This window comes from Apodemus sylvaticus, chromosome 8 (genome assembly GCF_947179515.1).
Source record: "Apodemus sylvaticus chromosome 8, mApoSyl1.1, whole genome shotgun sequence".
NCBI classification, from domain to species: domain Eukaryota; kingdom Metazoa; phylum Chordata; class Mammalia; order Rodentia; family Muridae; genus Apodemus; species Apodemus sylvaticus.
Window position 1 is genome coordinate 94,600,136 of NC_067479.1, and position 27,834 is coordinate 94,627,969.

Consider the following 27,834-nt stretch of genomic DNA (forward strand, 5'->3'; position numbering starts at 1 on the left):
TCTAGCCCCCCCACTCCCCAAAAGTCCCGTAAGCTCCCTTCTCTTCCCCTGTCCTCCCACCCACCCCTTCCCACTTCCCCGTTCTGGTTTTGCTGAATACTGTTTCACTGAGTCTTTCCAGAACCAGGGGCCACTCCTCCTTTCTTCTTGTACCTCATTTGATGTGTGGATTATGTTTTGGGTATTCCAGTTTTCTAGGTTAATATCCACTTATTAGTGAGTGCATCCCATGATTCACCTTTTGAATCTGGGTTACCTCACTTAGTATGATATTCTCTAGCTCCATCCATTTGCGCTAAGAATTTCATGAATTCATTGTTTCTAATGGCTGAATAGTACTCCATTGTGTATATATACCATATTTTTTGCATCCACTCTTCTGTTGAGGGATACCTGGGTTCTTTCCAGCATATGGCAATTATAAATAGGGCTGCTATGAACATAGTAGAACATGTATCCTTATTACATGGTGGGGAGTCTTCTGGGTATATGCCCAGGAGTGGTATAGCAGGATCTTCTGGAAGTGAGGTGCCCATTTTTCGGAGGAACCACCAGACTGATTTCCAGAGTGGTTGTACCAATTTGCAACCCCACCAGCAGTGGAGGAGTGTTCCTCTTTCTCCACACCCTCTCCAACACCTGCTGTCTCCTGAATTTTTAATCTTAGCCATTCTGACTGGTGTAAGATGAAATCTTAGGGTTGTTTTGATTTGCATTTCCCTAATGACTAATGAAGTTGAGCATTTTTTAAGATGCTTCTCCGCCATCCGAAGTTCTTCAGGTGTGAATTCTTTGTTTAACTCTGTACCCCATTTTTTAATAGGGTTGTTTGGTTTTCTGGAGTCTAACTTCTTGAGTTCTTTATATATATTGGATATTAGCCCTCTATCTGATGTAGGATTGGTGAAGATCTTTTCCCAATTTGTTGGTTGCCGATTTGTCCTCTTGATGGTGTCCTTTGCCTTACAGAAACTTTGTAATTTTATGAGGTCCCATTTGTCAATTCTTGCTCTTAGAGCATACGCTATTGGTGTTCTGTTCAGAAACTTTCTCCCTGTACCGATGTCCTCAAGGGTCTTCCGCAGTTTCTTTTCTATTAGCTTCAGAGTGTCTGGCTTTATGTGGAGGTCCTTGATCCATTTGGATTTGAACTTAGCACAAGGAGACAAGGATGGATCAATTTGCATTCTTCTGCATGCTGACCTCCAGTTGAACCAGCACCATTTGTTGAAAAGGCTATCTTTTTTCCATTGGATGTTTTCAGCCTCTTTGTCGAGAATCAAGTGGCCATAGGTGTGTGGGTTCATTTCTGGATCTTCAATCCTGTTCCATTGATCCTCCTGCCTGTCACTGTACCAATACCATGCAGTTTTTAACACTGTTGCTCTGTAGTATTGCTTGAGGTCAGGGATACTGATTCCCCCAGATTTTCTTTTGTTGCTGAGAATAGTTTTAGCTATCCTGGGTTTTTTGTTGTTCCAGATGAATTTGATAATTGCTCTAACTCTGTGAAGAATTGAGTTGGGATTTTGATGGGTATTGCATTGAATCTGTATAGTGCTTTAGGCAAAATGGCCATTTTAACTAAATTGATTCTACCGATCCATGAGCATGGGAGGTTTTCCCATTTTTTGAGGTCTTCTTCCATTTCCTTCTTCAGAGTCTTGAAGTTCTTGTCATACAGATCTTTCACATGTTTGGTAAGAGTCACCCCAAGATACTTTATACTGTTTGTGGCTATTGTGAAGGGGGTCATTTCCCTAATTTCTTTCTCAGCCTGCTTATCCTTTGAGTATAGGAAGGCCACTGATTTGCTTGAGTTGATTTTATAACCTGCCACTTTGCTGAAGTTGTTTATCAGCTGTAGGAGCTCTCTAGTGGAGTTCTTTGGGTCACTTAGGTAGACGATCATGTCGTCTGCAAATAATGATAGTTTGACTTCTTCCTTTCCAATTTGTATCCCTTTGACCTCCTTATGTTGTCGAATTGCCCGAGCCTAGTACCTCAAGTATAATATTGAAAAGATAAGGAGAAAGGGGGCAACCTTGTCTGGTCCCTGATTTCAGTGGGATTGCTTCAAGTTTCTCTCCATTTAGTTTAATGCTGGCTACCGGTTTGCTGTATATTGCTTTTACTATGTTTAGGTATGGGCCTTGAATTCCTGTTCTCTCCAAGACTTTAAGCATGAAGGGATGCTGAATTTTGTCAAATGCTTTTTCAGCATCCAATGAAATGACCATGTGGTTTTGTTCTTTGAGTTTGTTTATGAAGTGGATTGTATTGATGGATTTCCGTATATTGAACCAACCCTGCATTCCCGGGATAAAGCCTACTTGATCATGGTGGATGATCATTTTGATGTGTTCTTGGATTCGGTTGGCAAGAATTTTATTGAGTATTTTTGCATCGATGTTCATAAGGGAAATTGGTCTGAAGTTCTCTTTCTTTGTTGGATCTTTTTGTGGCTTTGGTATCAGCGTAATTGTGGCTTCGTAGAAGGAATTAGGTAGTGTTCCTTCTGTTTCTATTTTGTGGAATAGTTTGAAGAGTATTGGTGTTAACTCTTCTTTGAAGGTCTGGTAGAATTCTGCACTGAAGCCATCTGGTCCTGTGCTTTTTTTGGTTGGAAGACTTTCTATGACTCCTTCTATTTCTTTAGGCATTATGGGACTGTTTAGATGGTCTAGTTGGTCCTGATTTAATTTTGGTATTTGGTATCTGTCAAGGAAATTGTCCATTTCCTCCAGATTCTCCAGTTGTGTTGAGTACAGGCTCTTGTAGTAGGATCTGATGATTTTTTGGATTTCCTCAGTTTCCATTGTTATATCTCCTTTTCATTTCTAAGTTTGTTAATTTGGATACTTTCTCTGTGCCCTTTGGTCAGTCTGGCTAAGGGTTTATCTATCTTGTTGATTTTCTCAAAGAACCAGCTCCTGGTTTTGTTGATTTTTTGTATGGTTCTCTTTGTTTCTACTTGATTGATTTCGGCCCTGAGTTTGATGATTTCCTGCCTTCTACTCCTCCTGGGCGAAATAGCTTCTTTTTGTTCTAGGGCTTTCAGGTGTGTCATTAAGCTGGTAATGTATGCTCTCTCCATTTTCTTTTTGGAGGCACTCAGGGCTATGAGTTTTCCTCTTAGCACTGCTTTCATTGTGTCCCATAGATTTGGGTATGTTGTGTTTTCATTTTCATTGTGTTCTAAAAAGTCTTTAATTTCTTTCTTTATTTCTTCCTTGACTAAGGTATCATTGAGTAGAGTATTGTTCAGTTTCCACGTGTATGTGGGTTTTCTGTTGTTTCTGTTGCTATTGAAGACCACTTTTACTCCATAGTGATCAGATAGGAGGCATGGGATTAGTTCTATCTTCTTATATTTGTTGAGGTCTGTCTTGTGACCAATTATATGGTCGATTTTGGAGAAGGTACCATGAGGTGCTGAGAAAAAGGTATATTCTTTTTTTTAGGATAGAATGTTCTATATATATCTGTTAAATCTAATTGGTCCAAAGCTTCAGTTAGTTTCATTGTGTCCCTGTTCAGTTTCTGTTTTCCTGATCAGTCCATTGAGGAAAGTGCAGTGTTGAAGTCACCCACAATTATTGTGTTAGGTGCAATGTGTGCTTTTAGTTTTAATAAAGTTTCTTTTACGAAAGAGGGTGCCCTTGCATTTGGGGCATAGATGTTCAGGATTGACAGTTCTTCTTTTTGTATTTTTCCTTTGACCAGCAAGAAGTGTCCCTCAGGGTCTCTTTTGATGACTTTGGGTTGAAAGTCAATTTTATCTGATATTAATATGGCTACTCCAGCTTGTTTCCTGAGACCATTTGCTTGTAAAATTGTCTTCCAGCCTTTTACTCTAAGGTAGTGTTTGTCTTTGACCCTGAGGTGTGTTTCCTGTAAGCAGCAAAATGTAGGGTCCTGTTTACGTATCCATTCAGTTAGTCTGTGTCTTTTTATTGGGGCATTAAGTCCATTGATGTTAAGAGATATTAAGGAATAGTGATTGTTACTTCCTATCATTTTTGACGTTATTTTTTAAATTTGAATGCTTAACTTCTTTTGGGTTTGATGAAAGGTTACTATCTTGCTTTTTCCAGGGTGAAGTTTCCCTCCTTGTATTGGTGTTGTCCTCCTATTATCCTTTTTAGGGCTGGGTTTGTGGATAGATATTGGGTAAACTTGGTTTTGTCATGAAATATCTTAGTTTCTCCAACTATGGTGATTGAGAGTTTTGCTGGATATAGTAGTTTTGGTTGGCATTTGTGTTCTCTTAGAGTCTGCATGAGATCTGCCCAGGACCTTCTAGCCTTCATAGTCTCAGGTGAAAAGTCTGCTGTGATTCTGATAGGTCTTCCTTTATATGTTACTTGGCCTTTTTCTCTTACTGCCTTTAGTATTTTTTCTTTGTTTAGAACATTTGGTGTTTTGATTATTATGTGACGGGAAGTATTTCTGTTCTGGTCCAGTCTGTTTGGAGTTCTGTAGGCTTCTTGTATATTCATGGGCATCTCTCTCTTTAGGTTAGGGAAGTTTTCTTCCATAATTTTATTGAAGATATTTGCTGGCCCTTTAAGTTGTAAATCTTCACTCTCATCTATGCCTATAATCCTTAGGTTTGGTCTTCTCATTGTGTCCTGGATTTCCTGGATATTTTGGGTTACAAGCTTTTTGCATTTTGCCTTTTCTTTAACTGTTGAGTCCATGGTTTCTATGGAATCTTCAGCATCTGAGATTCTTTCTTCTATCTCTTGTATTCTGTTGTTGATATTTGCATCTCTGTCCCCTGATTTCTTCCCAAGGCTTTCTATCTCCAAAGTTGTCTCCCTTTGAGTTTTCTTAGTTGTTTCTACTTCTGATTTTAGATCCTGGATGGTTTTGCTTAGCTCCTTCACTTGCATGTTTGTGTTTTCCTGTAATTCTTTAAGAGATTTTTGTGTTTCCTCTTTCATGAGCTCAGCCTGTTGACCAAAGTTCTCCTGTATTTCTTTAAGAGATTTTTGTGTTTCGTCTTTCATGACCTCAGCCTGTTGACCAAAGTTCTCCTGTATTTCTTTAAGTGTTTTTTGCATTTCCTCCTTGTTGGCTTTTGTATTCTCCTGGATTTCTTTCAATGATTTTTGTGTTTCCCTTGCAAGGGCTTCTAACTTTTGATCCATTTTCTCCTGAATTTCTTTAAGTATGTCCTTCATGTGTTCCTGTACCAGCATCATGACCAGTGATTTTAAATCCAAATCTTGTTTTACTGGTGTGATGGGGTATCCAGGACATGTTGGTAGAGGAGAATTGGGTTCAGATGTTGCCATATTGCCTTGATTTCTGTTAGTGACGTTCCTGCGTTTGCCTTTTGCCATCTAGTTCTCGCTGGTGTTAGTCTTGTCAGTGCTGGACTCACCCGTGCAAGCTGCCCCTTCCCAGTTGGCCTCTGGTGCACAGCTTACCTCCTGCACTGCTTGTAGACAGGGTGCTGCTGCCCAGGCTGTTCAGATCCCAAAGCAGGCACCCGAAGGCTCCCGCTGGGGCCCACTGGATTCACTGGAGCACACTGACTTCTCCCAGCTGGCCGCCCGGAAGCCCAGCTAGCCACTTGCAGGACTTGGAGATGTGGTGCTGCCGCCCAGGCTGATCTGGATCCGGAAGCAGAGAGAGTAGAGCTGAGGGCTTCTGCCTGAGGCCTTGCCCCAGATTGTGTCTGTGGACCAGATGGAGCCCGTGTGCACCCCCAGGGAGTGCCGACAGTGTATGCTGCTGTGACCTCCCCTGTGTTCCGCTCACTCCGCTGGGCAGCCGATCCGCCAACCGGGCTGTCGGACACAAGGTTAGCCTGGCCGCCCAGTCCCTGAGTCCAGGCAAAAGCCTGGGAGGCCAAGGTCCGAGCAAAGTTCCCCTAGGGCTATGACTGTTAATTGGGTCTGCCAGGTGACTAGGATGGCGGGCGGGCGCGCCCGCGCTCCCTGAAAGCACCGGGAGAGTCTGCTGTGCTAACAATCACGTGTGCGGGTTGACTCACAGATGGCCCACCAAGCCGCCCAGTTCTTGGGGTCAGTCCTGTGCCTTTTGGGGCCTAGACCCCCGCTTTGTTAGCCTCAGGCTATGCCTGTTACAGGTCTGCCCGCCTGAGCTCTCTGTCGTCCTGCAGGCAAAATGGTGGGCGCACGCAGGCCTGGGCAAAAAACCTCCTGGCTGGGTTGGCACCCCAATGGCCCCCCGACCAGCCCAGGGCCTGGGTGCAGGCCAATGCCCGTCGGGCTCAGACCACCGCGGTGTTGGCCTCGGATTATGTTTGTGTACCTCAGTCTGTCCGATCCCTGGAGTACGGAACCAAGATGGATGCACCTCTCCTGACTGGTGGGAGGCCGAGTTCTGAAGTGGCTTCCGTGCAGGAAAGGCACCGCACAACTGCAGCTGCTTGCCGCCCGGCTGGTCAGCGAAGGTCAGTGGTCGTGGGCGCAGGGCCTAACTGGACCCTGTGTCGCCTTGGTTCCACTGCTGATGGCCCTTCAGCTGGACCAGCCACTGCTGCACTGCCGCCGCCGCTGCCGCCGCCGGAAGTCTCCCCCGAATTCACCAGTTTTTGTGGGTGAAGAGGTCAAAGTACTAAGGGGCGGGTGTATAGAAAGTGGGGGTGTGGGGCAGCTAAATGTGTGTCTTGAAAGCAGCAGGCAACATCTGATTTCAGAAGCAGATGAAGGTTGTGTACGGTTGTCAGGTTCCGCGGTGGGTCATGACAGGCTGCCCAACCTTGATAACTTAACACAACCATTTTATTGTGATCTTAGGTTACATGAGTCAGATCCTCAATTAAGGTGGTGTGGGGAGGTCCCCCTGGAAAGGGAACCTGGGAATACCCCAGGACTAGGAAAGTCTGGAATTGTCTGGAAGCTTCTTCACTGTGGCATCAGAGCTGAGGAACTTTAGAGTGTGGATCAGTTGGAATGGTCATGAAACCCTAACCTGTGGCCTCTCCCTGTGGTTTGGGCCTCTTTCACAGCATCAGTGGGCATGGACTTTACGGAAGCCCAGAGCTTGAGGAGATAGTGTCTTCAGTGAGAGTTCAGGACTGTGGAATCCTTTATGACATCACTCCCCCAGGCGTGGTGTCATTCTGGCCAGAGCTTTGCCAGGCTGTGGAGCTTCAGAGAGGAGTGTGGGTGGGCGCTCCCAGTGCTGTCACCCTTCTTCATCTAAGTACCTGGAGAGGCAGAGGGGGGTCATGGCGTGGAGAGATGATGCCCCGCAACCGCATTCAAAAGGAATCCAGGCCACCCAGACTGCAAGGGAAATCACGTTTAGAAATGCCACGATCACTTTTCTTTTATGCCTGTATGCTCATAAAAGTCCTTAAGAATCACAACCTTCCCTCTTATTAATTTTAAAATAAAACAAAATTTTATTTTACAAGATAAACTGGTTCTCCAGAAATCTTTTGTTATTGTCTTTAAAATAATGAGAGTCATAAGTAACGAATTGAAATTGATCAAATCTAGTATACTGGCTTTACAACATTAGAGTCCTTTCCCCATTTTTCATGACAGTTCAAGGCAGTCTTATTGTCATAGTTTTATGGGTTTTCCTATAGAATAGATAGCTTAGACTGTGTCCTTAATCTGCCTTTTATTCATTCCTAAGGGGCCTGGCCATCTGGTCACGTGACCTGGGCATTTGTTTCTTCCTACGAAGTGTTTGTGTGCATGTGTTCTTTCTTCACTGGGGCTGTCAATCTTTTCGTATTTGCTCATTCACACTGTGTATGTATTCTGAACAGCAGATTTCTATCAGGTGGAGCAATATCGTCCGCTGTGCTGCTTGCTTTTCCACTTAATTTTGAAGAAAACAAAAAACAAACGCATGTGTTCTTAGATGCTGTACAGATCGTTGTGGGTTAGATGGAAGGTATCGATACTGTAGCCTCATGGGAAATTTTTAATCCCTGAGGACCTATCCTTCAATGGGAAGGTGAGACCTCCATCTCTTCCATTTTGTTTTCTAGCTCTTCGATATACCGTCCGCACTAGATGCTGACCTGAAGTACCATCTTTCCAAAGTCCCAAAGTAGTAGGAGCGCTTGATCTTTGACAGGAGTCTTCAGAACTGTGAGCCAAAGCTTGGCCTGAGTACATGCTGAAGCTTCTCTCCTATTGAGTGCTATTGGTAGCTGCGGGCCGCTGGAGGGAGGAATGCTTTCATGAGGAGAGCTGCCCACACTCGGGGGCCCACGCGTGGACCTGCAGCTCTAATCAGACTCAATGGGTTATATAGGGAAAAAAACCTTCACTTATAACTTAGTTATGGTTTTAAACTTTCTACGAACCTGTAGAGAAGACAAATGATAACTAGTTGATTACTCCTAATGGATATGCATATAAACATTTTCTGTTGTGAACTTCTATTTCAATATGACTTGGAATTTTGTGAGAACGTATGATGAACTTTGTAACATGCCATCATGTATTCTGAAAGATGTTTAAGGGCTGAGGACAAGAGAAGTAAGACCAGAAGAACTGAGTGAGAGGAACAGAGCTGAGAGAAGAACTGAACTGAGGAGAAGATTTTAGTCAGAAGAGAACAAGATTAGAAGGAGAATGCAGAGTGGAATAACTTAGAAGCTATAGGTAACATAAAATAACTAAGTGAACAATGTGCAGGAGGCAGAGGGAAAGAGGAAAAAGGAAGACATTGCAGAGAGCAGAAGGAGCAGGTAGGCTTCTCCTCACCATGGGACCGGACAGGTACATGGGAAGGAGAAGAGAGGCTTAGTCTTATTAAGTGAAACACAGCTTTTTCTTACAAACATGGATTTAATTCATTTAGCATTAAATGGGTGGAAGCCTTTTCTTTCTCAATGCAATAAATATTGGAATCCATCTTTCATCCAGATTGAGTGCGTTCTTTCTGCACCGGTGCTCGGTCTTTTGCTCCATATGCTGTAAGTATGGATGTGTGTGTAAGCATGTAATTGTGAGGATGTATGCATGTGTGTGTGTGTGTAAATATGAAATTGTGAGAACGCATGCAAGCTGGGCCCAACTCATTGTGTGAAAATATGTATGAAGCTGTATGTATGAATTTATGTGAGATTATACATATTCACTTATGTAGAAGTTTTTCTCTCTGCAAGTGTTATTCTCTTCTAGTTCAATAGAAGTTTATTGCTCCTAACTTCCCCCTAGACTGACAAGCAAGAGGCATTTGGACAATAGGGAAAAGGCTCTAGCAACTAATACTTTACTTAATCTCCTGCTGTTTTAGGATGAGGTGTTAAATGCCTGAGACTGCAGTCTCTGGCTTCAGAAGAACACAGAAGGCAGGTCAGCTAAGTTAGCCTAGTAACTTAGACTTAGATAAGTAAACTTTTTATTATACAGCAACCCTAAATTTTCTGTAAGACAAAGTCTTACCCCAGAAGTTCGTAAGACAAAGTCTTGCCCCTGCAGATGCTCTTCCCCGCTCCACTGCCTCAAGAACCAAGAAGAAAGAAACATCTCTGCTGGGGCTGGCTCCAGGCAGAAGGTAATCTCCAGCAAAGATGGACCAGACAAGTGCCCCACCCTTACACAGGCACAGAGCCTGGCTTCAGTTACAGACAGCTGGCCCAGGCAGCAGGAGACAGTCCTCAGGAGCTGCAGGCTGCAGACTTCCAACCTCAGGAGCTGCAGGCTGCAGACTTGGCTTGATGGTGGTTTGGTAGTCTCTCTCAGTGCCTCCCAGTCTGGCACCATTTTAGGTGCAGGGCTACAGACTACAGACTTTTGGAAGTGTGAGCCGCAGAGGCTCCAGTCCCGGTGCCTGAATTGTTCTCCTTGCAAGTGGGTTATGGCTGCTGGGTTGGGCCAAATTCAGAGACTTGTGGGCTCTGTGTGCCCTGTGCTGCCACTGGAAGTATATCTGCTGTGCAGAACCCAGAAGGCATGGGCTGGGAGAATCTGAAAGGACTTTCGGCAGCAAGATGAAAGGGCTTAAAGGGGGGGAGTATAGGGGGTTAGGGGAGGGTGGCTAGGCGGTGTGGGGGAAGGTGTCCAGGCGGGCCCTTGCCTGGGCACCTCTGCCCCTGAGGGACCACATGCACACAGACATGGTATAGAATAGAGTTTATTCAGAGTAGGGGATGGGAGTTAGTGGTAGAGAGAGGGAGAGAGAGAGAGAGGAGACCGGCCATGACCACATGGAGGGGGGAAGAGCCCCAGGGGCAGAGAGGTGAGAGAGTGTGGGAGAGCAGAGAGCAAAGAGGGAGAGGAGGAGCAAGTAGCTCCTCTTATAGTGGGCCAGATCTCTGGGGCGGGGCATACCTGGCTATTGCCAGGTAGCTGTGGGGTGGAGCTTAGACAAAACCCCAACAGAATCCCCCTCAATTATCCCCTCAGTTACCCGCTTCTCTGCCTGTGTGAATTCTGATTTCTGGGCTTCATTTCCATCCAAAAATGACTCCATCTCTGATCTCAACCAGGGTGTGTGCTGGGCGCTAGGCTAAGAACCACACACCAGCCACAGATCTTTCCCTAACAGGCATTTTCAAACATCTGGAGATGTAACATGTTCGGTAGCCATTATGGGAAAATGAGGACAAATGATAAAATTTTCAAGGTGAGTGGGAAGAAAATACTTGGTTTTAGAGAGGTGGCCCTGATTGACTCTCACCCTCACAGAAGGCATCCACAGCACACCAGGAAGATGACCCTTGCATTAGCCTGAGGAGATGAACATCCACACCCATCTCCTAGGCTGGTGTGCATTGTTAAGTTGGGAGACACAGAAGAGGATGGGGCATGAGAAGAAGATACCTAGGAGGCTGGGGCTGTGCACTTGAGACCTTTAGGTGTGACTGGAAGAAAATGACACTAATTGTTTGTGAATGCCACTGACAATATACATGTTAGGAGACATTTAGACACATTCACACACATTAAGTAACACATTTTAACTTCTTGGTGAGACAGAGCATTTTAAAATATCACATAACTGTGGTAGCTGGAATTAATGTTTCTGTGCTCAAATTAGGTATTAGGGCCATTGTGAAAATATTTTATGTTAAGATCAGATTTTCTGGTTGTATTTCTAGTGAAGATGTCTAGAAAAGTAGGTCTGGGTAACTCTGGAAGGGAAAAGGCAGAAACAATAGAGTGAGGCCTTGAGGCCTTTTATTTCTTGTAGAATTCAGTCTTGTCAGAGGGACATGGCTTTATTTTTTAGTGTTTATGTGTATATAATATATATTATTACATATGCCCATATGCTGAAACACAAAATACCAAAGTTGTTTGTTTAATTACCAATTTCAAAAGACAAATAAAACAAAAAGACATACTTTAGAAAGAAAGGAAATAAAGGAATAAAACTGTCTGCAGTAGTATATAAAGGCATGTATTCCAGCACTCTCAAATAAACCATGATATATTCAAATTAACAGGATGGGGGAAGCTTCTCAAGTGGGATGCAGAAACTGTCAGCAGTCCATGCATGATCACATATAAGGATGCATTTATTCCTTTCTGGGCCCAGACATGTAAAGGACACATCAGAGACACGGATGAGGCAGGAATATGACTGACGACTTTTCTAATATTGATTTACCGGTCCTAGAACCCAAGTGTCCAGTCAGCTATCCCTATGACCCTTGTCTTGTGAAAAATGACAGAAAAATTGAAACAAATGGGGAAATTGCTCTCCTCAGTGCTAAAGAGCCACCGGGTGCCCAGTTCTGCATCAGAGAGATGTCTGCTGGTAGTATCTCTGGTACAGTAGGCATGTTTCCTGCTGGAGAAGGCAGAGAATCCTCCTTGTCTTCTGACTTGGCTGAGGTTAGTGTGAGACCTGTTTCACCAGTGCTCAGTCACCCTTGACCAGGGGCAGAGTTGCATTTCTGGCCTCTGGGAAGGGAAATCAGAAACTGACGTGTCTTAGTCAGGGTTTCTATTCCTGCACAAACATAATGACCAAGAAGCAAGTTGGGGAGGAAAGGGTTTATTCATCTTACAGTTCCGCATTGCTGTTCATCACTAAAGGAAGTCAGGACTGGAACTCAAGCAGGTCAGGAAGCAGGAGCTGATGCAGAGGCCATGGAGGGATGTTTCTTACTGGCTTGCTTCCCCTGGCTTGCTCAGCCTGCTCTCTTATAGAACCCAAGAACACCAGCCCAGGGATGGGACCACCAACAAGGGGCTCTTCCCCCATGATCACTAATTGAGAAAATGCTCCACAGCTGGATCTCATGGAGGCACTTGCCCAACTGAAGCTCTTTTCTCTGTGGTAACTCCAGCCTGTGTCAAGTTGACACAAAACAGTGCATGAAGCCAGACAGGGAAGGGATTTTCTTCCTTAAAATCCATACATCCTCTGTGGCCATGCATTCCGTCTCTGAGAGGTAGCCTTGGACCAGGGAAGCTGGGCTCAGACAGACAGAAAGCTGAGGGTCTTGGAATTGCTCACAGTAAAGACTAGACTCTCAGACATCTGCCGGAGCCAGGCTGCTCAGTAGGTGTCAAGGAAAACCTTCTGTTCCTGTTCCTGCTGAATCCCTGAGGGCCCCATACACTGAGAGGGTCCCTGGAAGGCTCAGCTAGTCAGCTGTTTTTGACGATGCTTGGCATGCAAGCTGTGCTCGGGTTAGTATAGAAGGGAAAAGAACCTATTCTCCAGCCAGCCATGCACCGCCCGTTCCTTCTTTTGTAGGAAGAGTGCCTGGCAGTCCATGTGGAGGCTACTCATTCTTTTGCCCATCCTGGCTCATTGTGACTCTTCTAAGGATCCCTCATCATATGATTCAGATGACATTCAGTCATGGGATCTTGCTCTCATCCTGGTCAAGGCTAAGAATCAACCTTCTCTATTTTGGTTTGGTGATGCTCCAAGGTGAGACTTATCTGAAAATGTTCTGCTTATTTCTAAGACATGGGGGCTGAGGCTCAACGGAGAGTTGAACAACACACACTCTCCTTGCTGGTCAGCTAAGTGGCAGCTGTACCCCATCTTCCTTTTCCCCAGGGAGGGAGTGACAAGGGGGACTTGGTGATGTTGCTCTTCCCCCTTGTCTCTGACACTGATCACTACAGAGTCTGGTGAGGGTCCCCGTGGATGGCCCAAGAGGAGAAAACTTTCTCCTGAAGTCCTACGGCTCCTGAGCAATGCTCTTCCCCAGGCAGGGCTGCGACTCTAAGTCATGGAAGCTAGAGCACAAAGGCTCCCTCTGTGTTTATGAACCGGCCTTTCACTGTCAGTGAATTAGCAAGCTGGATTGGCATGTGCTAGGTGGGATCCCAGATTAGAGAAGGGCAGGATACAAGAACTATTTACATGGAGAGCTTCAGAGAAGTGTGGACTGAGCCTTATTCATACACAGAGAAGTTACCAGGTAAAGATAGCCACAAACACATACTGCTTCTAGGGAAATAGATGAAATTTCGCTTGCACGCCTACATTTTTCTTGGCATCATAAGTACCATAAATATTTATTCTCTGGGTTTCCAGGGATCTAATGTCCAGATAGCCTTTGTAAGCTTGCATGTGGCTGCATATGGGCACGCCTATATGTCATCTTGGGTGATGTTCTCAGGGTAAATACACTCCAGGGATGCCTGTGTCCCTTCTCTCTGGACTCTGCCCCATAGGACTACACATGGGGCCCTGCCACTTGCCAGCCAGACTCCATAAGCCTTTATCTTATGTCCTTCTTCCTGTCTGACTGTGGAGTAAGAACACTCTGGCCTTTGTTAAACATCTCTGTATATCCGTGACTTGAAACTTCTTTGAAAAAAACAAAACAACCCTATATAGAGAACAAAGCCAAAGGGTAACCAAGGAGCTAGAACAGGGTAGTAGTTTTCTCTACCTTCTTAATACTGTGACACTTAAATACATGTTCCTACACCACATGTTGTGGAGACCCCAACCATAAAATTATTTTGTTGCTACTTTATAACTGTAATTTTCTACTGTTATGAATCATAATGTAGATGTCCGATATGCCAGATGTCAGATATGTGATCCCCAAAGGGGTCATGGCCCACAGGTTGAGAACCACTGGGCTAGAAAGTGACTCAGGTAGTTAAGTACAAGGACCTGAGTTTGGGATCCCCCTGGCCAATCTAAAAAGCTAGATATACACCTAGAGCCCCAGGAATACTTCCACAGCTGTCAAGTTTACTCTCAGGATAAAGCAGGATGATTTTATGATTGTTCTTCATATAGAGCTTGTCTTAAAAACCTGTGGTGTGTCACGGCTCTGGTGACAAAGCTGTAGAACTCATGTACACCTAGCCACATGACACCATGAAGTTTTGTCCTTCCGGGTGCCCCAGAAACACATTTGAGGTTTACCTTTGCATGACAAACCTCCTAATAAGAAAAAGTCCGCCGGGCAGTGGTGTCGCACGCCTGTAATCCCAGCACTCTGGGAGGCAGAGGCAGGCGGATTTCTGAGTTCAAGGCCAGCCTGGTGTTCAGAGAGAGTTCCAGGACAGCCAGGGCTACACAGAGAAACCCTGTCTCGAAAAAACAAAAGCAAAAACACAAAAAACCAAAAAACCCCCAACCAAACGAATAAGTCCAACTCTTTTAAAATTAAAATCCAAGAACAGATACATGGGTCTGAATTAGCAGCAAAGAAAGACCTCTCAATCTTGATTCTGTAGTTTCTGGGAGGTCTGCTGCATGGGTCTGCTGCATGGGTCTGCTGCATGAAGTTACAAGCAGGCTTTGGGAGACACCTGGGCAGGAGGGAGGGTGCAAAGGAAATAGCCTGGGACGACTGTGTTGGAGATGGTGGCACTGGGAGCAGGAGGGCAGACACAGGTACTCCTTGGGTGGGAAGAAGTGGGTCTCAGAGGTTCAGGGAACTCGAGAACAGAGGTCCTTCAGGAGGCCAAGGTTGGTGTACGGTCCCTGCAGGGAGACAACAAAGATGAGGGCACAAAGGTGTGGCTTGGGCACCTGCAGTTTCTGCTCAAGGGGTGGGGTTGGTGCCAGCATCAGCACAGGGTGGACCTGGAGGAAGGGTCTTCTCTTCCCTAGACTAGACTGCTAGGCTTAGTGCTAGAGGCTGAAGTCTGTCAGATGTGGATACTTGGGACCAATGTCTCTTGCTCTTACCTGGCAGAAGGGACTCTGTAGCTCAGTTAAGGACTAGGGTATAGAAAGGCGTGTTGGAGACTGGGTGAGGGGCCCTATGCACCCCAAGGGGATACATGGGAGGAGCACAAGGAGAGGATGCCAAGAGTTTCCTGGTGAGGATACAGGCTGGAGGGCTCTGTCCTGCTCACTTTGCAGGAAGAGGAAGAGCTACATACTAAAAAAGGGCTTAGAAACCAAAGTGATTTCTACTCCAGACTTCCAAATGCAAAATCTTGGGACAGGGTCAGCGGTTGAAGACTGCATATACCCTGGGACAGGAACTGGGGGCGAGTACAAGGTTAAGTCGTAGCTGGGGTTTTCTATTATCTGGCAAGCATATCAGAGATGGTAACCCAGCACTGTCAATCATGCCTACCAGCCAGTCTTTGTGGCCCAGTGATCAACCATGGCTCTCAAAGGACCACATCCAAGAGCCACCTGGGAGGCTCTTTAGCATCAGGTCGCACGTCTTGGGCTTTTCTCAGTTTATGAAGGGCAGAGAGAAGAGGATGGCAGAGAGTCCTAAAGATCCATGGCCCTTATGGTGGGCACCCCATGCCTAGCTTCTACAGCTAGGTGTCAAAGGCCCTGAGTGGGTGGGGCCAGGCCCTTCAGGCTAGGCCCTGTAATTGACAGAGGCATCCTCCCTCTCTGGAAGGTGTGGATTGACTTCTCTGTGGCCACCCACCAGTGTGGGAAAGACAAGGCAGGCCTGGACAACTACGGGGAACCTAAGGCTTTCAAAATGGGAGGACGGGTTCCCCACAGAGAGTAAATGTTGAGGGAGAGGACAAAGCGGGATGGAAACTGGGTATCTTTCTTCCTAAGTGCTGGTCTCATAGGTCCTCTCTGTCCAGGCCCCAGGGTGCTGCTCTGATGGTTTCCCCCTCCCCATGAAGGACGTAGGTCTTCTGGGGAAAGAAGGGGACCTCAGGCTTAATGACAGCTTTCCAGAGCTTGATGACACACAAGGAGTTTGCTATGCTTGGTAGAGCCTTTGACAGCCCCCTTTCCGGCTGGCCCATGTCAGCATGAAGCAGAATCGTGCAGGCCAGATCTTTCCCTCCTTGTGTATGAAGAGGTCCCGGGACACAGGCTTATTACCAATTTTTGCAGTGGGTAGAGGTTTTGCAGGGCTGGTCCTTTATGTTTTTATCATCTCTAGCTTCATGAGCCTCTGTTGTTCAGCGTGTCTTGGCTTACTCACATTCTAAGGGTACTGTCAGAGACACTGTTTCCCATGGCTGGAACACTGTCCAAAGAACAATGTCTGGAACCATGGCTCTGAGGACCAGGGATTGGCTAATTAGAGCACTCAGTGGCTACTGCCCTAACACCTACATAGTGCCAAAGGGAGACTCAATTATTTGGAGAGTTCATGTAGTGTGGGCTTCTGTGTATCTCTTCCACAGGCATTGGATGTTACCTTGTGAACATATCTATCCAGACCTGTCCCAAGAGGTGTATTCTCTCTGACACCCAGACCTCTGCTGTCAGACCTAGGTGTGCTTGGGCCCCCGAACCCAGCCTGGATCCCAGCCCTCACAGGGCTCTTACTTCTATACCTGTTCTCTCACACACATTGCACCAGTTACAGCAGCAGATGATCACAATGGGGGGCGCATTCACTGGTGGTGGTGGTGGTGGTGGAGCTGGGGGAGGCACTGGAGGATGGGTCTTTCCTTCCTTCTGGGGCTGGTAGAAGGGAGAAAAACCTGTCTGAGCTTTGTCTGCCACTTCTGGAACAGGGGCACTGTGTGCCCTGCACAACACCTGGCACTGTGGGGCCTTTGGGTTTGGAGATGAAAGAAAAGAAGTATCCCACACCATGGGGAGGTCTTCCCCAGGGAGAAAAGCAGAGTGTCCCCTCCCCCCAGTTTTCATATACGGAGCTTTTCAAAGTAATAACAGCCTCCTTCTGAGACCTTGGCTCTCCTGCGTCAGCCTGGCTGGCAGAAGTCTGGCCTGGTTGCTGCACAGTGGGCCAGCACTAGCAGGTAACCGTCCCTTCCATCTGTCTCTGGCTTCTGCATAGACATCCTCACCCAGGCTACTCTTCAGCCAGCACAGTCCAACCAAGACAGGGAGGCTGCTCCCATCTGAGCCCAAACCCAGGCTCCACCTGCCCCAGCCTCTCTACAACTTCTGGTCCTTACCTGATGGGAGCTGCAGGTGCTTACCCGTGTTGTCCCTGTGTTTCCCTGGGGATATCCCTCACAGCACGGGGCCATCTGGGACTCTTTCACTCTCCTTATCCCTCAGTCCCTAAGCTGATCCCAGCCAACCCTTCTACCCTGCCAGGAGACAGAGATGCAGACAGCCATAGGAGCCAGGAGACACCCTATCTTGGAGATGAGACGCAGGGCTCATTTCAGAAGCCTCTGCTCTCAGCAGCCTCAGTATCAATCAGAATTCTCAGGAGTCTCCTGAAAGCCTCTGCAGTAACAGCAGCCGTTCATACTGGTTGTCTGACCATGGTCTAGATCAGAAGGTTCTAGGAATGTTCATTATCAGGTGATACTGAGAGACCCCCAGCCTTTGCAGATCCTTCACCTCGTTGTGTTTGCTGAGGTAGGAGGAGGCCCTGGGTACAGGCCGGACAATGACATATTTTATTGGTCATCACATCTCTGAAATGTGACCTTATCAGGATACAAAGAATGACTCACCGTTGGTTGTGGTGCAGGTACTGGCAGTGCCTTGACAGGCTAGAGGGTGAAACAGACAGAATGAGATGTACTGTTATGGTTTGGAAACTGTTCCCAAGATGCCTTGAGTGTTAAAGTCTTGATCCCAGCCTATGTGCTGTATGGAGGTGTTGCAGCCTAGGGTGGACATCGGAGGACCCTTTGTAGGAAGTGAATCCTCGGCAGTGTGTCTTAGAATACTTCTTCCTCTTTCAGAGCTAGAGATGAGGTGTGGACTTCCTTGCCCCACAATCTCATCACAATACGCTGCTTTCCCACAGGCTCAAATGGATGGGACACTAAGAACTAAAACCTTCAAAATCTGTGAGTGGGAAATAGAACTTTCTTCTTTCAAAGTTGGTTATTTCACGCATTTTGTTGCAGTACAGGAGTGACTAACACAGTTCTGTTGTAACTGTGTCACAACACACGACCCTCATCTGTGGGAAAGGACAGAGAATGGTCCCTGGGGAACAAAGGTAAGCACTTCGCATCCTGCTACTGTGCCGGAGAGCTCCACCTGATCCCTAGGAAGCCCCTGGAGAATCCTCAGCACCTGCCTCAGCAGGCTGCAAGTGTCCTGGTGGGTGTTGTTGTCCCAGATTCCTGTCCCTGGGTGGGTACTGAGCACTCACCGGTGTGCAGCACAGCCACCAGACCCACCACAGCACCACAGGGATCAGCATCAGGAGCAGGACCACAGTGCTGAGCAAAACTTCTTTGCTTGGCTCAGCTGGCGGACGCACAATGGCTGGTGAAGGCAGAGGCAGGGGTGGAGGTAGAAGAGGGAGGAGTATAATATGGGGGACAGTAGTTTTGGGGATAGGGCTTTTTGGTGAAGCTGTCAGAATTGTTGGCAGGGTAGAGGTTTCAGGGGCAGGAGTGGTGGTCACTGGTATCTGTGGGAGAGAAGATCACTTCCCTTAGCAACACCCTAGCTTTAATGTGGAACACCAAGAAGCCCCCTTCCTGGATGCCCAGTGCATGCCATCTCTCTGCCTCTTCTCCATTCTCCTAAATTACCTGGCATCAAGGTTCCACAGAAGGGTTGGAGAGCAGGTCTCTTGCTCCAAGGCCATGCTCTGAACCCAGGCGAGGACAGCCTAGGCTCCTGAGCACTTTTGGGATCTTAGCTGTCACCGTGGTCTCAGCTGTCAATATGCTGGACTACAGAATCTCTGAGAGAAGGCCAGGCTGATGCTTGCTCCCAAGACATAGGACCCTTTCTTGTCGTCCCTCCCACCTCGACTGTGTGAAACTTCCCTCAGCTTATGTGGCCCTTCCTCAAAGGGTCACAGTCTTGCTTAGAGCAAGGAGTGAAGATAGCACTGTTGTGAGGTCCCTGTGACTTAGAAACACCTTGGCTGAAAACACAGGCCACATGTAGGGTTGGCAGTGATGGCCACAGCTGCTGCCAGGGCCGGCACCTGCCCACCCCCTTATTCCTGTCCTAGAAACTAGGATGGACTGCCTGTGTGGCATAAGCTACTCCTGGGTCTCTCACCTAGCCCCCTCCTCATCTTTGACTTTCCAGGAGAATCTGTATCCTCCCAGGGCCTCTCCCTAGTTAGGGCTATTGAACCCTATGGGATACTCACACAGTCAGAAGTATTCACAGGGATGGTGTGAGCCAGGAAGTCTCTTCCGTTCAGGCTAACTTCAACTAAGATGGTTCTAATGCACAAAAAGGTAGACCACAAGAAACAGCTTAGAGATCAGCACCTGCATAGGGGCTTTCTTCATGGTAACAACCCTGGACTTCTAACCCTTGGGCCTCTCAGAGTGGATAGGTGAGCCATGAGAGATTATTGCCCAAAGCACAAGGAGTCAACTTGTGCAATTATGGCCAAGTGGATGGCTCAGGACATGAAGGGCCCTCATGGCCTTTGATGTCATTATAGCAGTAGGCTATAAACAAGGGAGTGATGCTTCATGCCCTGTATGACTCTCTGGACTTATAAAGTTTGTTGTCTTAGCTTTGGAAGGTGGCCTGGAACACCAGGTCTTGATAATACTCTTGTTTATCATCCTCTGCTCCCAGCTCTGAGGAGAGCCTGGGCACTGGGCAATCCCATGGGGATCACCAACAAGGCCAGGTGGTAGAGCATCCAGAGCTCACCTGCAGACAAACAGATGCTCTACAACAGAGGGGAAACCAAATGCTGTACACTATGAAGACTACATTGTCTCTGGATTCATAGGGCCAAGAAATATGGGTACTTACAGTCCAGGCTGCTCTATCTTTGGTGCAGGACAAAACATGACAGTGGAGTTCTTATCAGTTGGAATTTTATCTAAAGAAAGTGACACGGGGAAGAATGTCAATTGTTTTGCTCATCTACCTGTGCCACCCCAAGCTATGCATGACAAGCCGAGCTGACATCTTGGTAATGAGTGGAAGCAGATGAAAGATGGCTGCTGTTCCAAAGTCATACACAGTTCTTGGTACTCCTGTACTGTGGAGCACGGCCATCCTCTCTGAGCTGATGTTTAAAGTAAGACCAGTGAGGAGAGGCCAGGGGATGGAATGAGTTTCAACGGATCTGCCAAGGTTGCTGAGGAGGGAGGGACGAGCAATGGTGGGTGGGCTCAGCTGTGGGGAGAGGTCTTTCTTTGTTCCAAACTTTCTGACTCTTTTGGAGCTGTACAGATACTGGAGGCCACAGAGTTGTTGCTGATGGCTTTGGAGGCTGGATTAAGAGAAGCCAGGGATGACATTGGGATAAATGGCAGGTGATATTGTATGGATGCCACCTACTACTAGGGAAGCTAGCAGAGAGGTTCAGTGGAAACCTGCGAAGGGCACTATAATCGTGACATTCTCATCTTGCCCTAAGCTTGGTCCAGAGGAGAGGGCTGGGTGCAATCTCTGCTGGTAAGGAATCCAGCTTTCCTGCCTGTCCCGCCCCACCTTCTTAGGTCGTTGTTTTCTCCTGTGTGGACTGGACTGCGTGGCCTCAGAGAGCCCCAGTGGTCCTGCCGTCTGTGCTTCGTGGAGGATAATCACTTCCATGTCATGACCTCCATTTCCTGAAATCCTCTGAGTTTCCCCTCCCCAAAGCTGAGAACCACAGCTCTGTACCTGCTGCCTTCTGGCCACCAATGAGAGAGACCGGAAAGTTCCTTGCTGACCTCATCCCTGAGACTAGGTGAGAAGGCTGAGAGACGACTCTGGACTCTTGCTATCTCTAGTAATGGCCATGCCTATCTTCCAGGGACAACAAGGAAACATTTCCTTATTGCCAGAACTAAGTTTCTAGGTCATTCTTAAATGTTGGTACAAACAGACTCCTCACCTGTTTAGAATGTTCTATGACAGCTATAGATTTGGCTGCCTGGATATATTAATGGCAAAGTCTACATACCCATCAGTGATCTAAACAGAAAGACACCAGTTATATTCCTGACTTCTCACTAACTGCTGGGAACACATCTCTCACACCAGCAGTTTCTCTGTCTCACTGGAGTTGTTTTAACCACATTTTAGTACTTATTGTTGCATATTTGAAAGTGTCAACAACACTTACCATTCATAAGTTCTAATGTTTTAATGGGATTCATTTCTATTTCTCTACTTTGCAGTGTGTATCATTTTTATTAGAGAAATCATAATGAGTAATGCTAGCATCCCAAGCCCTTGGAACATAAAATGCAAAGTTAAAATTCCATCTTACACATATAGTGCTTTCCCTTTGTCCTCTAAGGTAGAAAAGGTTCAGGGACTCACAGGTAGTATGACCACGGACTTGGGGCCAGCAAACTGATCCAGGTAATGATGAGCCCTTATTTGGGTCTGGTCATGAACATTATAATTAAAATCTGTTGGGGGGGGGCAGAAAAGGTTTGCTCCCATCTATGGAATGGTTGGAATTCGGGGTAGGAAGGAGGGCTCCAAAAAGGGGCACTAACTGGGCCAGCATTCTACTTGGAGAATGGAGAAAAGCAGATACATCTGGATCACCGAGGCAGCCGCTCTGAGTCAGAGTGGGCTGAGGCCCAGTAGAGTCTGGCTGAGTGAAGACATATTGTAAGGTACAGACTGAGGAAACCCAACACTCCTGTTGCCATAGAAAATTTAATTTTATGTTGTTCTGTATACAGATGCCTAGTGTGTGTGTGTGTGTGTAGGGGGGAGTACTGGGTACACCTCTAGGCTCTGATTCTGGCAACTATTGTCCCATACACAGACTCAGGAGAGGAGGCAAACTGAGGACAAGCTTGGCAAATGCTGCTGTGAGGGCAAGTCCCTGTCAGCCCAGCCTCCCTAAGGAATGATGCCTATTCCCCAGCCATCCCTAGAAGCTTGGGGCTTTATTATTTTCTTATGTTCATAAGAAGAGTGGTAGCTCGTTATGCTACGTGAACACTCTTGGTACTGCTTCCCAGTACCCACTAGGAATGAGTTAGTGGGAAGCTTGCCTGGCTGAGAGGAAGGATTTCTGTGGAAGATACATTTCTCTGAGGCACTGAGAGGGTTTACTTACTGACGATCATGGAGTCACTGAACTTGAATCTACAAATAACTTCGTTGAGATTCTTTGCATTGTGAAAGCCATATCCTCTTAAGAGCACTGGTTGATTTTCTGCAAGGAAAACATGAAGTAGAGGTGGTATGTCCCTGGTTGCCTTGTTTATAGTGGCCCCAGACAGGATTTCCAAGGCCCCATGAGATGCAACAGTTATGTCTGGGCCAACATCGGTGGGCTCTACAGCTCAACTCCTTCCATGTCACCAAGGGTCTATACCAATGTAGCTTAATGGAGCCTTGTACATGCTGATTACCTTTCTGCATCAGTCCTGATTTAATAAGCCTTCCAAACCCACCACGCACACAGAGACCAATCCTAAAACTCCCAGGGTTCCAAGTGGGAGACCCTAGACATAAGGCTAAAACAAGAAGTGCAGAGGAGGCTCCTGACCCCTCTGAGAGTTTTCCTATTTTGCTTCAGCTGCAAAGCCAGACGCCAACATATTTGTTCTCAACTACTCCTTCTTCCTTACCCACTGAAGACCACAGCTCATAAGCAAGCTCGTTCTAAGAGCAGAGGGTCTGCTCCCTGGCTTTGAGTCCAATATGCAGAGGACACAGAGAGGGTATCTTGGTAGCTATTCCCACAGGAGGCAGGCAGGGTTCTCTATCATTTATCTGGACAGATGCCATGGGATAGTACTGGTTCATTCCTGGCCCCCAACAAACTTCAGATGCTACATGTAGTTGACCCTCCTGAGTCTCCATGGCATACAGGTTGACCCAGAAACAGCTCAAGGAAACAGTCCTTACTGCTTCATTTAGAGTACAGGCCTTGGGATTTCCCCTAAAGTGACAAATACCCTGTTTGTGCTAGCTTTGCACAAGATAACCAGTAGTTTAACAGGTCAGTGACTGAGCTGGTGTCTGGAGGCAACTTGTCACCATTACTCAGCAGCAAAGAGAAGAATGACAACTTGCATTTTCATAGGGTCCCCAATGGAGCAGCGAGAGAAAGGACCCAAGGAGCTGAAGAGGTTTGCAGCCCTGCAAGAGGAACAATAATATGTAGCAACCAGTACCCCCAGAGTTCCCAGGGACTAAACCACCAACCAAAGAGTACACATGGAGGGATCCATGGCTCCAGCTACATATGTAGCAGATGATGGCCTTCTCAGACACCTATGAGAGGAGAGGCTATTGTTCCTGTGAAGGCTTTATGCCCCAGTGTAGGGAAATGCCAGGTCAGGAAAGTGGGGGGAGGATTGGCATGCAGGTGGGGGGACAGGATAGGGGGTTTTCAGAGGGATAACAAGGAAAGGAGATGCCATTTGACATGCAAACAAAGCAAATATCTAATAATAAATAAATAAATAAATAAGTTTTTGATGTTCAACAGGTCTTCACAAGTGGAAATACTCTTAAAATTTACATTTAGCCTCATGGAGAGTCTTAGTTGAAATGCATTTGCACAAGAAATAATGCCTGATGGTCTGATGTCACCTTCCAGATGTATGCACACAATGCATGATGGAACTTGAGAACTACCCCCAAGATGTCCTATCATGTCTATGTAAATATTATAAAACTAGAAATCATACAGCATCTAAAATAACTGTAACGGCCAGGGCTGTGGAGATGGATGTTTATTTAACTCAGTGTAACTAAAATATTTGTTCTGAGACAGAAAAGGTGACAGTTGCATACACACTCACATTGCCACCACTGACACATATCCCTTGACAAATGTACACTGCATTAGAACCAGTCATAGAGATAACATATCTGCCTGCCCCCTTTAAACCACAAACCCACCACACAGTTCATAAGTACACAAGACACTCGTACTGTGAGTCCTATGTGTAGTTGCTTCAACACTGTTTAGAAAACACACAACATATCATACTTCTTAAAGGTACATAACAAACACACTACAAACATACATGCAACATACACCACATAACCCCATATACTCACTATATATACCTACCACACATACTGTACACAGATTACACAAAACCCTCCCATGCCACATGCCACATGTGGGCACCTCATAGAGGTATTTAGAATAACACAGCACACACCCCACAAACAAAGCACACACATAATGTATATGTATACATGCATATAACACAAACACCAAATGTATACCGCAGCATGATGTGTACCACACACATGCCATGTAGACAAGTTGCACAAAAGTGCACATCACATATCCTTACCCAGACCCTGCACACATTTTCATACCACAAGGTATGGACATAGGAAACTGATACACACCATGCAAGCACACTCTGCCACCCAACCGTATGTCACATAGATCACCTCCACCACCTCCACCCATACCCACACTAACACATATGTCACTAGCACACATAGCAAGCAGCTGCTCCTCAAATCTCACCTCCTACGCACAGAGGCTCCACACTTCTGAGTTCAAGGCAGGTCATTGTGCCAATCTGATGGAGAAAGGGAAGCATGCATAGGCATGGAGGACGCTGGGGGCCCAGGGAGATGCTGTCATGCATACTGCTTGTGTTCAGCCTGCTTACCGTGTCCACTAGCTCGTGGAGCTTATTAGAATGGCCTCCCATAATGAACACATTTTCTTCATTGTCTGCAATATCATTCAACTACAAAAGAGAGGGTGTCTTGAAACTCAAGCTGGGAGAGAGAGGACACAGTGGGTCCCTAGATGTGAGACACAGCTACTTGCCTTCAGGGGATGATGACTGTGAAGTGTTAAGGTCAGAGGTCAGCTTACTCAACCATTAAGTCTGTTTCTGCAGCGGGACCTGTTGTTTGTACCCCCCCCCCCAACAGGTGCGGACTATCCCCTGGGAGGTCTGGTCTGTACCAGAGATTTTTTCACTAGTAGGCTTCAGAGGGTCCCTGCTTATCTGGGCCAAGTTACCTTTTGTCTCTCGGAGTCCTCTAGACCCACACAGTAAACATATGCCCCCATGCTCCGAGCTTTGTCAGCCTAAGAGAAAGGAGGTATTGATTAAAGAGTCACGATGTACAAAATGCTTGGGGGGGGGGGGAGGGCCAGACTCACCTCATCCTTAGATTCCTTCAGTACTTCTGGTGTCATTTCCCCGCAAATGACAGCAATGATCAGACTAGGCCTCTTAGTGCCTGGCAGCGAAATGAAGAGTGGTATGTATGGCTGGCCCCTGGCTGCAGGCCGGGAGCTGTTTACCACAGGAGGATCTGGCCAGCCTTACCCTTCAGCCTCCTGAGACAGGAACCCAGACACAGAGAGAGCATCAACTGTTAAAGGGAACCCCTGGAGAGTTAGGGACTTCCATCAGGGGATCAGGACTCTCAGTGCTCCAGAGCTTCAAAATCTGCCTCAAGGGCAGGCTAAAAACATATCCCAAGTCCAGCCTGCCCCAGGATAGCTCTTGTGCCAGTATTGCTCAGTGAGGTTTGTCTGTGTCAACTCTAGGTGTGTTCCCAGGGCTATCCTCCTGGCAATAGTGGGCTGAGTGAGTCAGAGTCGGGGGTGGTGGGATAGGGGCTTTCAGAGGGGAAATGAGGAAAGGGGATAACATTTGAAATGGAAAATATCTAAAAAAAAAAAAAAAAGATATCTGATTTCTTCCCAGACCCAACCCCTGCCAAAAGACATCGGCTGCAAAGAGCCACATTTCAGAATCCCTATAGCAATCTTTAAGAGTTCTTTTCAATGGCTTCCTGACTACTTTTTTTGGTTTTTTGTTTTGTTTTTTGTTTTATTGGTGGGGTAGGGGTGGAAGTCAGGGAGAGAGATTGTTACAGAACCTTTCTATGTCTCTCATTCTCAAATCTGAGTTATAGTTTTTCTGAGGCATTTGTGAGGATAAAATGAGAGCCAGGCTCCAAGCAGCTCCAGCAGGGGGAAGCAAAACCACTACGTCTATTATAAAAAATGCCCAGGTTTGTGCTTGACCTAAAACTTCTGAAGAGTTTCCTGGGTTATGATTTGTTGAAGTACAAAAACATGTGAATTCACTGGAACAAACAAACAAGCAGCTAGACAAGGTTCTAGGAAGCAGGGTCTCTAAACTCAAGGCCGGGCCATCCCTATGGAGGTTTATTAGCTTTCTGAGACCCTTTCAAGTCTCTGTGTGTGTGTGTTTATATTTGTGTGTGTTTGTGTGTATGTATATGTGTGTGTTTGTATGTACGTGTCTGTCCATGTGTATATGTGTATGTGTCTGTATGTGTATGTATGTATGTATGTATATGTGTATATGTGTGTATGTCTGTGTGTCTGTGTGTGCATATATGTGTGTGTGTGTATGTATGTACGCGTGTATGCGTGTATGCATGTGCATGTGTGTGTGCCAATGTGCGCGCGCCACTCCCAACCAGGAAGAGTAACTTTGAAGCAGCTTCCCGTTTCTAAGAGGGAAGGAGAGGCACCCTCAGTTCTACCAGGGACTTATCCCTGTTGTTTTGTTGCTTGCCAGAGAGGGTCTGGTTGTGGCTCTGCCTGAAGGGGCCTTCAGAAAGCGTGACATGCCCTGTAGTGGAAGATGGCGTGGGCAGGAACCCTGAGTGCTGCCCGGACTCCTTGCTGCTAGGCTGGGCTCAAGGCCCCCAACCCCCTTGCTCAGAGTGCTTTCATGCAGGAAGCTGGCTGAGCTTGCCGGCTGGGCTGGGCTAGTGTTTGCTCTAGGCTGCCTGTCCTGAGGAAGCTTTAGGTCGGGAGGCCCTCCTGAGTCCCTGACCTAACCAGTTCCCAGCCTACACCTTATTTGTCCCTATAGTGGGTTTAGCAGTTGACAGCATACTTCGTGCCTTGGAAAGCTACAGGTCCCAGCTGGCACTTCACTTTGTGCTTTTCAGGGGACTTCAGGCTCCACTTCGCTTACGTCACACTGCCTCCCTGAAGGGACCTGGAACTCCCAGCTAACACACGATACATGGCTCACATTAAACTGCAAAACCACAAAACTTAAAAATTAAACTATGAGAGTAGTGGCCATTCTGTGCCTTAGGGCTTCCCTCTGTCTGGCTCACCTGCGTCTTGGGATGGCACCAAACCAATGGCATTTGGTGGCAGTTTGGGTGATTGTAGTTTGTGTCCAGTTCTCCCTGAAAAGCAGATGTGACCCTAAGCACTCAGCAGCATGTCATGGGAGCTCCCCCTGCCCCTGCCCCCAGGGACACTGGGTCCAATTACCTAGAACTCTGTCAACACAGACACAAGACCACAAAACACATCCTCTCCCCAGAGAGACCAGTCTAAAGGCTTGAGTGGTCATTGCTGAACAAAGAGGATTCAGGACAAGTGGGGACAAAACAGTGTTTGGAGTGGGAAGATGCCTCAGGTGCTGCCTTTGGAGATGTTGGGAGGCCCGAGGGGTGTGTGGTGGCAAGCAGAGGCCTCCAGGGGGGAGTGATGTGTTTTGTGAAGGCTCTGTCTGGGTAGAAGGCCTGGGGAAAGGACAGAACTCGGCCATATTAGTCAAGTAGGCCAGAGGCCCATGTCTCAATAAGGGTCAGGAACTACAGGCCAGGCTAAAGTAGAGGAAACTGGAGAGGCAAGAAAGCAGGCCTCACTGTAGAACACCTCATGATCTCAGCCTT

The 27,834-nt window shown here is 46.8% G+C and overlaps 1 protein-coding gene, 1 long non-coding RNA gene and 1 pseudogene across 7 annotated transcripts in view; 1 reads left to right on the forward strand and 2 right to left on the reverse strand.

Annotated features, from left to right (window-relative positions):
* The window catches only part of Nek4 (NIMA related kinase 4), a 63,379-nt gene extending 54,598 nt beyond the window's left edge, over positions 1 to 8,781 (forward strand). For 3 of the 6 annotated variants that reach the window (XM_052189999.1, XM_052190002.1, XM_052190003.1), the window contains one exon: positions 7,988 to 8,781. In XM_052189999.1, the coding sequence (XP_052045959.1) occupies positions 7,988 to 8,053 (66 nt within the window). In that variant the 3' untranslated portion in view covers positions 8,054 to 8,781. The remainder of the gene's footprint in view (positions 1 to 7,987) is intronic. The other 3 variants (XM_052189997.1, XM_052189998.1, XM_052190001.1) reach the window with 1 other exon arrangement.
* A 5,891-nt stretch (positions 8,782 to 14,672) lies between these two features.
* On the reverse strand, positions 14,673 to 20,074 carry LOC127690809 (uncharacterized; annotated as a pseudogene).
* A 2,211-nt stretch (positions 20,075 to 22,285) lies between these two features.
* LOC127691036 (uncharacterized) lies at positions 22,286 to 27,308 on the reverse strand. The gene is made up of 3 exons (XR_007979209.1): positions 27,265 to 27,308; positions 25,313 to 25,392; positions 22,286 to 22,369 (listed from the first exon to the last, which is right to left on the reverse strand). It is a non-coding gene; the product is annotated as an uncharacterized LOC127691036 (long non-coding RNA).
* Between the last annotated feature and the right edge of the window lie 526 nt (positions 27,309 to 27,834).